The sequence below is a fragment of the Gobio gobio genome (assembly GCF_949357685.1).
Source record: "Gobio gobio genome assembly, chromosome: 22".
Taxonomy (NCBI): Eukaryota; Metazoa; Chordata; class Actinopteri; order Cypriniformes; family Gobionidae; genus Gobio; species Gobio gobio.
Genome location: NC_137118.1, coordinates 48068393 through 48080892, shown reverse-complemented (window position 1 = coordinate 48080892; position 12500 = coordinate 48068393). Strand labels below are relative to the sequence as shown.

The 12500-nt window shown below is 43.2% G+C and overlaps 1 protein-coding gene across 1 annotated transcript in view; it reads right to left on the bottom strand.

The window, feature by feature from the left end:
* dmpk (DM1 protein kinase) overlaps positions 1-12500 on the bottom strand; it is a gene marked incomplete at its 5' end in the record, with an annotated part of 37607 nt that overhangs the window by 19795 nt on the left and 5312 nt on the right. The window contains 6 exons of the mRNA XM_079804049.1: positions 7745-7942; positions 8025-8118; positions 9838-9986; positions 10259-10354; positions 10462-10545; positions 10615-10706. Coding sequence (XP_079660175.1) covers positions 7745-7942; positions 8025-8118; positions 9838-9986; positions 10259-10354; positions 10462-10545; positions 10615-10706 — 713 coding nt within the window. The remainder of the gene's footprint in view (positions 1-7744; positions 7943-8024; positions 8119-9837; positions 9987-10258; positions 10355-10461; positions 10546-10614; positions 10707-12500) is intronic.

Here is a 12500-nt window from a genome sequence, read left to right as displayed (position 1 = left end):
CTGATGTTTCCTGCTTCCTCCTGATGTTTCCTGATATTTCCTGCTTCCTCCTGATGTTTCCTGCTTCCTCCTGATGTTTCCTGATATTTCCTGCTTCCTCCTGATGTTTCCTGATGTTTCCTGCTTCCTCCTGGTGTTTCCTGATGTTTCCTGCTTCCTCCTGATGTTTCCTGATATTTCCTGCTTCCTCCTGATGTTTCCTGGTGTTTCCTGATGTTGTTTCCTGATGAGAACGTCCTATAGTAATGAGGGAGGGAACGTCCTATAGTAATGAGAGAGGGAACGTCCTATAGTAATGAGGGAGGGAACGTCCTATAGTAATGAAGGAGGGAACGTCCTATAGTAATGAGAGAGGGAACGTCCTATAGTAATGAAAGAGGGAACATCCTATAGTAATGAGGGAGGGAACGTCCTATAGTAATGAGAGAGGGAACGTCCTATAGTAATGAGAGAGGGAACGTCCTATAGTAATGAGGGAGGGAACGTCCTATAGTAATGAGGGAGGGAACGTCCTATAGTAATGAGGGAGGGAACGTCCTATAGTAATGAGAGAGGGAACGTCCTATAGTAATGAGGGAGGGAACGTCCTATAGTAATGAAGGAGGGAACGTCCTATAGTAATGAGAGAGGGAACGTCCTATAGTAATGAAAGAGGGAACATCCTATAGTAATGAGGGAGGGAACGTCCTATAGTAATGAAGGAGGGAACGTCCTATAGTAATGAGAGAGGGAACGTCCTATAGTAATGAGGGAGGGAACGTCCTATAGTAATGAGGGAGGGAACGTCCTATAGTAATGAGAGAGGGAACGTCCTATAGTAATGAAAGAGGGAACATCCTATAGTAATGAGAGAGGGAACGTCCTATAGTAATGAAAGAGGGAACATCCTATAGTAATGAGGGAGGGAACGTCCTATAGTAATGAAGGAGGGAACGTCCTATAGTAATGAGAGAGGGAACGTCCTATAGTAATGAAAGAGGGAACATCCTATAGTAATGAGGGAGGGAACGTCCTATAGTAATGAGAGAGGGAACGTCCTATAGTAATGAGAGAGGGAACGTCCTATAGTAATGAGGGAGGGAACGTCCTATAGTAATGAGGGAGGGAACGTCCTATAGTAATGAAGGAGGGAACGTCCTATAGTAATGAAAGAGGGAACGTCCTATAGAAATGAGAGAGGGAACGTCCTATAGTAATGAGAGAGGGAACGTCCTATAGTAATGAAGGAGGGAACGTCCTATAGTAATGAAAGAGGGAACATCCTATAGTAATGAGGGAGGGAACGTCCTATAGTAATGAGGGAGGGAACGTCCTATAGTAATGAGGGAGGGAACGTCCTATAGTAATGAGGGAGGGAACGTCCTATAGTAATGAAGGAGGGAACGTCCTATAGTAATGAGAGAGGGAACGTCCTATAGTAATGAGGGAGGGAACGTCCTATAGTAATGAGGGAGGGAACGTCCTATAGTAATGAGGGAGGGAACGTCCTATAGTAATGAGAGAGGGAACGTCCTATAGTAATGAGGGAGGGAACGTCCTATAGTAATGAAGGAGGGAACGTCCTATAGTAATGAAAGAGGGAACATCCTATAGTAATGAGGGAGGGAACGTCCTATAGTAATGAGAGAGGGAACGTCCTATAGTAATGAGGGAGGGAACGTCCTATAGTAATGAAGGAGGGAACGTCCTATAGTAATGAGGGAGGGAACGTCCTATAGTAATGAAGGAGGGAACGTCCTATAGCAATGAAAGAGGGAACATCCTATAGTAATGAGGGAGGGAACGTCCTATAGTAATGAGAGAGGGAACGTCCTATAGTAATGAGGGAGGGAACGTCCTATAGTAATGAGAGAGGGAACGTCCTATAGTAATGAGGGAGGGAACGTCCTATAGTAATGAAGGAGGGAACGTCCTATAGTAATGAGAGAGGGAACGTCCTATAGTAATGAAAGAGGGAACATCCTATAGTAATGAGGGAGGGAACGTCCTATAGTAATGAGGGAGGGAACGTCCTATAGTAATGAGGGAGGGAACGTCCTATAGTAATGAGGGAGGGAACGTCCTATAGTAATGAAGGAGGGAACGTCCTATAGTAATGAAAGAGGGAACATCCTATAGTAATGAGGGAGGGAACGTCCTATAGTAATGAGAGAGGGAACGTCCTATAGTAATGAGGGAGGGAACGTCCTATAGTAATGAGAGAGGGAACGTCCTATAGTAATGAGGGAGGGAACGTCCTATAGTAATGAAGGAGGGAACGTCCTATAGTAATGAGAGAGGGAACGTCCTATAGTAATGAAAGAGGGAACATCCTATAGTAATGAGGGAGGGAACGTCCTATAGTAATGAAGGAGGGAACGTCCTATAGTAATGAGAGAGGGAACGTCCTATAGTAATGAAAGAGGGAACATCCTATAGTAATGAGGGAGGGAACGTCCTATAGTAATGAGAGAGGGAACGTCCTATAGTAATGAGAGAGGGAACGTCCTATAGTAATGAGGGAGGGAACGTCCTATAGTAATGAGAGAGGGAACGTCCTATAGTAATGAAGGAGGGAACGTCCTATAGTAATGAAGGAGGGAACGTCCTATAGTAATGAGAGAGGGAACGTCCTATAGTAATGAGGGAGGGAACGTCCTATAGTAATGAGGGAGGGAACGTCCTGTAGTAATGAGAGAGGGAACGTCCTATAGTAATGAGGGAGGGAACGTCCTATAGTAATGAGAGAGGGAACGTCCTATAGTAATGAGGGAGGGAACGTCCTATAGAAATGAGAGAGGGAACGTCCTATAGTAATGAGGGAGGGAATGTCCTATAGTAATGAGGGAGGGAACGTCCTATAGAAATGAGGGAGGGAACATCCTATAGAAATGAGAGAGGGAACGTCCTATAGTAATGAAGGAGGGAACGTCCTATAGTAATGAGGGAGGGAACGTCCTATAGTAATGAGGGAGGGAACGTCCTATAGAAATGAGAGAGGGAACGTCCTATAGTAATGAAGGAGGGAACGTCCTATAGTAATGAGGGAGGGAACGTCCTATAGTAATGAGAGAGGGAACGTCCTATAGTAATGAGGGAGGGAATGTCCTATAGTAATGAGGGAGGGAACGTCCTATAGTAATGAGGGAGGGAACGTCCTATAGTAATGAAGGAGGGAACGTCCTATAGTAATGAGGGAGGGAACGTCCTATAGTAATGAGGGAGGGAACGTCCTATAGTAATGAAGGAGGGAACGTCCTATAGTAATGAGGGAGGGAACGTCCTATAGTAATGAGGGAGGGAACGTCCTATAGTAATGAGGGAGGGAACGTCCTATAGAAATGAGGGAGGGAACGTCCTATAGTAATGAGGGAGGGAACGTCCTATAGTAATGAGGGAGGGAACGTCCTATAGTAATGAGGGAGGGAACGTCCTATAGTAATGAGGGAGGGAACGTCCTATAGTAATGAAGGAGGGAACGTTCTATAGTAATGAGAGAGGGAACGTCCTATAGTAATGAGGGAGGGAACGTCCTATAGAAATGAGGGAGGGAACGTCCTATAGTAATGAGGGAGGGAACGTCCTATAGTAATGAGGGAGGGAACGTCCTATAGTAATGAGGGAGGGAACGTCCTATAGTAATGAGGGAGGGAACGTCCTATAGTAATGAAGGAGGGAACGTCCTATAGTAATGAGGGAGGGAACGTCCTATAGTAATGAAGGAGGGAACGTCCTATAGTAATGAGGGAGGGAACGTCCTATAGTAATGAAGGAGGGAACGTCCTATAGTAATGAGGGAGGGAACATCCTATAGTAATGAGGGAGGGAACGTCCTATAGTAATGAGGGAGGGAACGTCCTATAGTAATAAGGGAGGGAACGTCCTATAGTAATGAGAGAGGGAACGTCCTATAGTAATGAGAGAGGGAACGTCCTATAGTAATGAGGGAGGGAACGTCCTATAGTAATGAAGGAGGGAACGTCCTATAGTAATGAGGGAGGGAACGTCCTATAGTAATGAGGGAGGAAACGTCCTATAGTAATGAGAGAGGGAACGTCCTATAGTAATGAGAGAGGGAACGTCCTATAGTAATGAGGGAGGGAACGTCCTATAGTAATGAGAGAGGGAACGTCCTATAGTAATGAGGGAGGGAACGTCCTATAGTAATGAGGGAGGGAACGTCCTATAGTAATGAGGGAGGGAACGTCCTATAGTAATGAGAGAGGGAACGTCCTATAGTAATGAGGGAGGGAACGTCCTATAGTAATGAGGGAGGGAACGTCCTATAGTAATGAGAGAGGGAACGTCCTATAGCAATGAGAGAGGGAACGTCCTATAGTAATGAGGGAGGGAACGTCCTATAGTAATGAGAGAGGGAACGTCCTATAGTAATGAGGGAGGGAACGTCCTATAGTAATGAGAGAGGGAACGTCCTATAGTAATGAAGGAGGGAACGTCCTATAGTAATGAGGGAGGGAACGTACTATAGTAATGAGGGAGGGAACGTCCTATAGAAATGAGGGAGGGAACGTCCTATAGTAATGAGGGAGGGAACGTCCTATAGTAATGAGAGAGGGAACGTCCTATAGTAATGAGGGAGGGAACGTCCTATAGTAATGAGAGAGGGAACGTCCTATAGTAATGAAGGAGGGAACGTCCTATAGTAATGAGGGAGGGAACGTACTATAGTAATGAGGGAGGGAACGTCCTATAGTAATGAGGGAGGGAACGTCCTATAGTAATGAGGGAGGGAACGTCCTATAGTAATGAGGGAGGGAATGTCCTATAGTAATGAGAGAGGGAACGTCCTATAGTAATGAAGGAGGGAACGTCCTATAGTAATGAGGGAGGGAACGTCCTATAGTAATGAGGGAGGGAACGTCCTATAGTAATGAGGGAGGGAACGTCCTATAGTAATGAGGGAGGGAATGTCCTATAGTAATGAGAGAGGGAACGTCCTATAGTAATGAAGGAGGGAACGTCCTATAGTAATGAGGGAGGGAACGTCCTATAGTAATGAGAGGGAGGGAACGTCCTATAGTAATGAGGGAGGGAACGTCCTATAGTAATGAAGGAGGGAACGTCCTATAGTAATGAGGGAGGGAACGTCCTATAGTAATGAGGGAGGGAACGTCCTATAGTAATGAGGGAGGGAACGTCCAATAGTAATGAAGGAGGGAACGTCCTATAGTAATGAGGGAGGGAACGTCCTATAGTAATGAGAGAGGGAACGTCCTATAGTAATGAGGGAGGGAACGTCCTATAGTAATGAGGGAGGGAACGTCCTATAGTAATGAAGGAGGGAACGTCCTATAGTAATGAGGGAGGGAACGTCCTAAAGTAATGAAGGAGGGAACGTCCTATAGTAATGAGAGAGGGAACGTCCTATAGTAATGAGGGAGGGAACGTCCTATAGTAATGAGGGAGGGAACGTCCTATAGTAATGAAGGAGGGAACGTCCTATAGTAATGAGGGAGGGAACGTCCTAAAGTAATGAAGGAGGGAACGTCCTATAGTAATGAGAGAGGGAACGTCCTATAGTAATGAGGGAGGGAACGTCCTAAAGTAATGAGAGAGGGAACGTCCTATAGTAATGAAGGAGGGAACGTTCTATAGTAATGAGAGAGGGAACGTCCTATAGTAATGAAGGAGGGAACGTCTTATAGTAATGAGAGAGGGAACGTCCTATAGTAATGAGGGAGGGAACGTCCTAAAGTAATGAGAGAGGGAACATCCTATAGTAATGAAGGAGGGAATGTTCTATAGTAATGAGAGAGGGAACGTCCTATAGTAATGAGAGAGGGAACATCCTATAGTAATGAAGGAGGGAACGTTCTATAGTAATGAGAGAGGGAACGTCCTATAGTAATGAGGGAGGGAACGTCCTATAGTAATGAGGGAGGGAACGTCCTAAAGTAATGAGAGAGGGAACATCCTATAGTAATGAAGGAGGGAACGTTCTATAGTAATGAGAGAGGGAACGTCCTATAGTAATGAGGGAGGGAACGTCCTATAGTAATGAGGGAGGGAACGTCCTATAGTAATGAAGGAGGGAACGTCCTATAGTAATGAGGGAGGGAACGTCCTAAAGTAATGAGAGAGGGAACATCCTATAGTAATGAAGGAGGGAACGTTCTATAGTAATGAGAGAGGGAACGTCCTATAGTAATGAGGGAGGGAACGTCCTAAAGTAATGAAGGAGGGAACGTCCTATAGTAATGAGGGAGGGAACGTCCTATAGTAATGAGGGAGGGAACGTCCTATAGTAATGAAGGAGGGAACGTCCTATAGTAATGAGGGAGGGAACGTCCTTAGTAATGAGGGAGGGAACGTCCTATAGTAATGAGAGAGGGAACATCCTATAGTAATGAAGGAGGGAACGTCCTATAGTAATGAGGGAGGGAACGTCCTAAAGTAATGAGAGAGGGAACATCCTATAGTAATGAAGGAGGGAACGTTCTATAGTAATGAGAGAGGGAACGTCCTATAGTAATGAAGGAGGGAACGTCCTATAGTAATGAGGGAGGGAACGTCCTATAGTAATGAGGGAGGGAACGTCCTATAGTAATGAAGGAGGGAACGTCCTATAGTAATGAAGGAGGGAACGTCCTATAGTAATGAGGGAGGGAACGTCCTATAGTAATGAGGGAGGGAACGTCCTATAGTAATGAAGGAGGGAACGTCCTATAGTAATGAGGGAGGGAACGTCCTTAGTAATGAGGGAGGGAACGTCCTATAGTAATGAGGGAGGGAACGTACTATAGTAATGAGGGAGGGAACTTGATTAGTTGGTTGGTTGATTAGTTGGTTGGTTGATGAGTTGGTTGGTTGATTAGTTAGTTGTTTGATTAGTTGGTTGGTAGGTTGGTTGGTTGATTGATTAGTTAGTTAGTTAGTTAGTTAGTTAGTTAGTTAGTTAGTTAGTTAGTTAGTTAGTTAGTTAGTTAGTTGGTTGGTTGGTTGGTGAGTTAGTTGGTTGGTTAGTTAGTTGGTTAATTAGATGGTTAGTTGGTCAGTTAGTTGATTAGTTGGTTGGTTAGTTGGTTAGTTAGTTGGTTGGTCAGTTGATTAGTTGGTTGGTTAGTTGTTTATGAGTTGAGTTGTGATGAGTTGGTTGGTTGATTAGTTAGTTGTTTGATTAGTTGGTTGGTAGGTTGGTTGATTGATTAGTTGGTTGGTTGGTTAGTTGGTTAGTTAGTTAGTTAGTTAGTTAGTTAGTTAGTTAGCTAGTTGGTTGGTTGGTTTGTTGGTGAGTTAGTTGGTTAATTAGATGGTTGGTTGGTTAGTTAGTTGGTTAGATATTTAGTTGGTTGGTCAGTTAGTTGATTAGTTGGTTGGTTAGGTGGTTGATTAGTTGGTTGGTTCATTAGTTGGTTAGTTAGTTGGTTGGTCAGTTGATTAGTTGATTAGTTGGTTGGTTAGTTGTTTAGTTAGTTGGTTAGTTATTTAGTTGGTTGGTTGGTTGGTTGGTTGGTTGTTAGTTAGTTAGTTAGTTAGTTGGTTGGTTGATTGATTAGTTGGCTGGTTAGTTAGTTGGTTGGTCAGTTGATTAGTTGATTAGTTGGTTGGTTAGTTGATTAGTTGGTTGGTTAGTTGGTTGATTAGTTGGTTGGTTGGTTGGTTGATTCGTTGGTGACGTTATTTGTGAATATTCTTAGAAGGTTCAAAACATCCAGTTTCTTTAAACGTTCTAAATGAATCATTCTTTGAACATGGGACCGTTGCTCTCCTCAGACATCTGGTCACAGGACTTCTGCTGCTTTACCTTGAAGTGTATTATTTTGGCGTAGGTCTCCGCGATGGACTCTGCGTAGAAGGGCGTGGTCCCCAGCAGCATCTCGTATGCGCAGACGCCCAGAGCCCACCAGTCGCAGTCGGAGCCGTACCCGCCGCCGGCCTCCAGCGCCCGCAGGATCTCCGGGGACAGATAGTCTGGAGTGCCCACAGCCACCGGAGAGTGGACCTGTGCAGAGAAACACACGAGTGTGAGGTCAGCCGCCGCTCACACTGGACTCAATACAGCTCTGAGCATCACCAGACATCACCAGTCCATCATCCTCCAGCCGCAGACAGGAGCCGAAGTCAGCCAATCGCGCGTGACCATCGGCCGTCAGCAGGACGTTATCAGGCTTAATGTCTCTACAGGAGGAGACACACATTAATAACCTCACATCAGACTGAATATAACATCCTACATATCATCATATGAACTCAAACACTGAATGAAGCAAGGGATTACTGACTTATTAACCGTTCAGGTCTATTTTCATGGCAAAATAATATATATTTCTTCCAATGAACACTTAACTTGATATATTATTTGGTTAGCTGGTTGGTTAGTTAGTTGGTTGGTTGGTTGGTTGGTTGGTTAGTTGGTTAGTTATTTAGTTGGTGTGTTGGTTGGTTGATTGATTAGTTGGTTGGTTAGTTGGTTAGTTAGTTAGTTAGTTAGTTAGTTAGTTAGTTAGTTAGTTAGTTAGTTAGTTAGTTAGTTAGTTAGTTAGTTAGTTAGTTAGTTAGTTAGTTAGTTGGTTAGTTATTTAGTTGGTTGGTTGATTGGTTGGTTGGTTGGTTATTTTAATTAGTTAGTTAGTTAGTTAGTTAGTTAGTTAGTTAGTTAGTTAGTTAGTTAGTTAGTTGGTTAATTAGATGGTTGGTTGGTTGGTTGGTTGGTTGGTTAGTTAGTTGGTTAGATATTTTGTTGGTTGATTGATTAGCTGGTTGGTTTGTTAGTTAGTTGGTTGGTTGATTGGTTGGTTAGTTAGTTGGTTGGTTGGTTGATTAGTTGGTTGGTTAGTTGGTTAGTTAGTTGGTTAGATATTTTGTTGGTTGATTGATTAGTTGGTTGGTTTGTTAGTTAGTTGGTTTGTTATTTAGTTGGTTGGTTAGTTGTTTAGTTAGTTGTTTAGTTATTTAGTTGGTTGATTGATTAGTTGGTTGGTTTGTTAGTTAGTTGGTTAGTTATTTAGTTGTTTGGTCAGTTAGTTGATTAGTTGGTTAGATATTTAGTTGGTCAGTTAGTTGATTAGTTGGTTGGTTCATTAGTTGGTTAGTTGGTTGGTTAGTTAGTTAGTTAGTTAGTTAGTTAGTTAGTTAGTTAGTAAGTTAGGTAGTTAGGTAGTTAGTTAGTTAGTTAGTTAGTTGGTTAGTCGGTTGGTTAGTTTAATTAGTTAGTTGGTTAATTAGATGGTTGGTTGGTTAGTTTAATCAGTTAGTTGGTTAGATATTTAGTTGGTTGGTCAGTTAGTTGATTAGTTGGTTGGTTAGTTGGTTGATTAGTTGGTTGGTTGGTTGGTCAGTTAGTTGATTCGTTGGTTGGTTAGTTGGTTGGTTGATTATTTGGTTGGTTGATGAGTTGGTTGGTTGGTTAGTTGGTTGATTAGTTGGTTGGTAGGTTGGTTGATTGATTAGTTGGTTAGTTAGTTGGTTGGTTAGTTAGTTAGTTAGTTGTTGGTTGGTTGGTGAGTTAGTTGGTTTGTTAGTTAGTTGGTTAATTAGATGGTTTGTTGGTTAGTTAGTTGGTTAGATATTTAGTTGGTTGGTCAGTTAGTTGATTAGTTGGTTGGTTGGTTGTTTAGATGGTTGGTTCATTAGTTGGTTGGTTGGTTGGTTAGTTGGTTGGTCAGTTGATTAGTTGGTTGGTAAGTTGATTAGTTAGTTGGTTAGTTATTTAGTTGGTTGGTTGATTGATTAGTTGGCTGATTAGTTAGTTGGTTGGTCAGTTGATTAGTTGGTTGGTATTTGGTTGATTAGTTGGTTGGTTGATTAGTTGGTTGGTTGATTGATTAGTTAGTTGGTTGGTTGATTAGTTGGTTGGTCGGTTGGTTAGTTGGTTAGTTAGTCAATTAGCAGAGGTACCTGTGCACATAACCAAGTCTGTGGACGGAGTCGATGGCCATCACCATCTCAGCCAGGTAGAACTGAGCCATATCCTCCGGGATACGATCCCCAAACTTACTCAGCAGCGTCAGCAGGTCTCCTCCCACATAATAATCCATCACCAGATACTTCAGAGCAGAGGAGAAGAAACGCTCATGACTGGACACACTTACACACAGGCTTCATATGAAACATACAAACAGGGTTCATTAAATGCACCGCAAAACTACAATGGGCCCAAACATTTACATTTATGCAGTAAGCTGGCAGACGCCTCCATCCAAAGTCACTTACACAGCTTGTGCATAGTAAGTAAAGTATTGAGTTATGATGAGTTATGAGTTATGAATTATTATCATAATTCTGGTGTGTTTTAAGTGTTTAAGTTTTTAAGACGTACGAGATAATTGTCATCCTGGAAAGCGTAATGCAGCTCAGTGATCCAGCGGCGGTCTCCTCTGAGCAGAACCTCCCGCTCCTCCTGACAGCACGCCGTCTGAACACACACACACACACACACACACACACACACACACACATCAGTACAGTCAAAGCTCTCTGGAGAAGAGAAGCGCTGGTTTGTGTTGTGTGTGTTGTGTTTACCTCTCCACGCTTCAGCATGTCCCATTTGTTCATGATCTTCAGCGCGTACACCTGCTGTGTGTTCCTCATCCGGGCCAGAGCCACCTGCACATCCACACATCAGTGCATATTCATAATCATCTGATTCATAACACAACCAGCACACACCCTCACCTCGCTGAAGGTCCCTCGGCCAATCACCTTCAAGATGTCAAAATCATCTCTGCTGATTCGAGTCTTCTTCACCTGTCTGACCAGAGGCTCGGCTGACATTGGCGAGAGAAAAGACAACAGTTTAGTTTTTATTCCAAATGATGTATCATTATTGTGTTAATAATCTTGAGTCAGAATAACTTCATCTCTTCTCTGATGACGAGGGCGGGGCCACCTGTCACTCACATGAGATCCACCAATAGCAAACCACAACCATCCAATCAATTCCCCTTGAACACAATCAAGCCCCGCCTACATTTGTTCTTGTTTGAGAAGCGATTCACTCGATATACGGCACACTAGAGGAGAAAACACCAGCGTGATTTCACTTCACAATGAGTTAAAGACTGCATTTTCATTTAAAGGGTTAGTTCACCCAAAAATGTAAATTGTGTCATTAATGACTGAGCCTCATGTGGTTGGACACCCGTCAGACCTCCGTTCATCTTCAGACACAAATGAAGATATTTTAGTGTAAATCTGATGCTCTGAAAGGCCTCCATTGGCTCAACTTTACACTCTCAAGACCCTTAAAAGACACTAAAGACTAAAGTTACAAAGTCCATCTCACTACAGCGGCTCTACAATAACTTTATGAAGACGAGAATAGTTTCTGTGCGCAAAAAAACCCTAAATAACGACTTATATAGTGATGACGATTTTCAAATTCACGGCATCATGAAGCTTTGAAGCGTTATGAATCAGTGAGTCAATTCAACGGTTCAGAGCGTTATGAATCAGAGTCGAATCATGATTCGGATCGCGTGTCAAACCACCAAACTGCTGAAATTTGGCGATCCAAACTGCTGAATCGACTCACTGATTCATAACGCTCCAAACCGCTGAATCGACTCACTGATTCATAATGCTCTGAACCGCTGAATCGACTCACTGATTCATAACGCTCCAAACCACTGAATCGACTCACTGATTCATAACGCTCCAAACCGCTGAATCGACTCACTGATTCATAACGCTCCAAACCGCTGAATCGACTCATTGATTCATAATGCTCTGAACCGCTGAATCGACTCACTGATTCATAATGCTCCAAACCACTGAATCGACTCACTGATTCATAACGCTCCAAACCGCTGAATCGACTCACTGATTCATAACGCTCCAAACTGCTGAATCGACTCACTGATTCATAACGCTCCAAACCGCTGAATCGACTCACTGATTCATAACGCTCCAAACTGCTGAATCGACTCACTGATTCATAACGCTCCAAACTGCTGAATCGACTCACTGATTCATAATGCTCTGAACCGCTGAATCGACTCACTGATTCATAACGCTCCAAACCGCTGAATCGACTCACTGATTCATAATGCTCTGAACCGCTGAATCGACTCACTGATTCATAACGCTTCGAATCTTCATGATGCCATGTTTTGAAATCATCATCACTATATAAGTCGTTATTTAGGGTTTTTTTGCGCACAAAAACTATTCTCGTCTTCATAAAGTTATTGTAGAGCCGCTGTAGTGAGACTTTGTAACTTTAGTCTTTAGTGTCTTTTAAGGGTCTTGAGAGTGTAAAGTTGAGCCAATGGAGGCCTTTCAGAGCATCAGATTTACACTAAAATATCTTCATTCCAACCACAACCACATGAGGGTAAGTAATTAATGACAGAATTTACATTTTGACAATTTTCACATTGACGCTCTCGCCGGCGGCGGTGTGAACGCACAGTTAGTTCATAATCAATTGCCTGGCATAAATGTGCGCTATTAGTTGATTGTGAGTCGCTCTGGAGCTGGATTGGGGGGTGTGAGCCTGTAGAGCGCGCAACAGAGCCGTGTTTTCCAGAGGTTAGATCAGTTCAGATCAAATGTGCTCA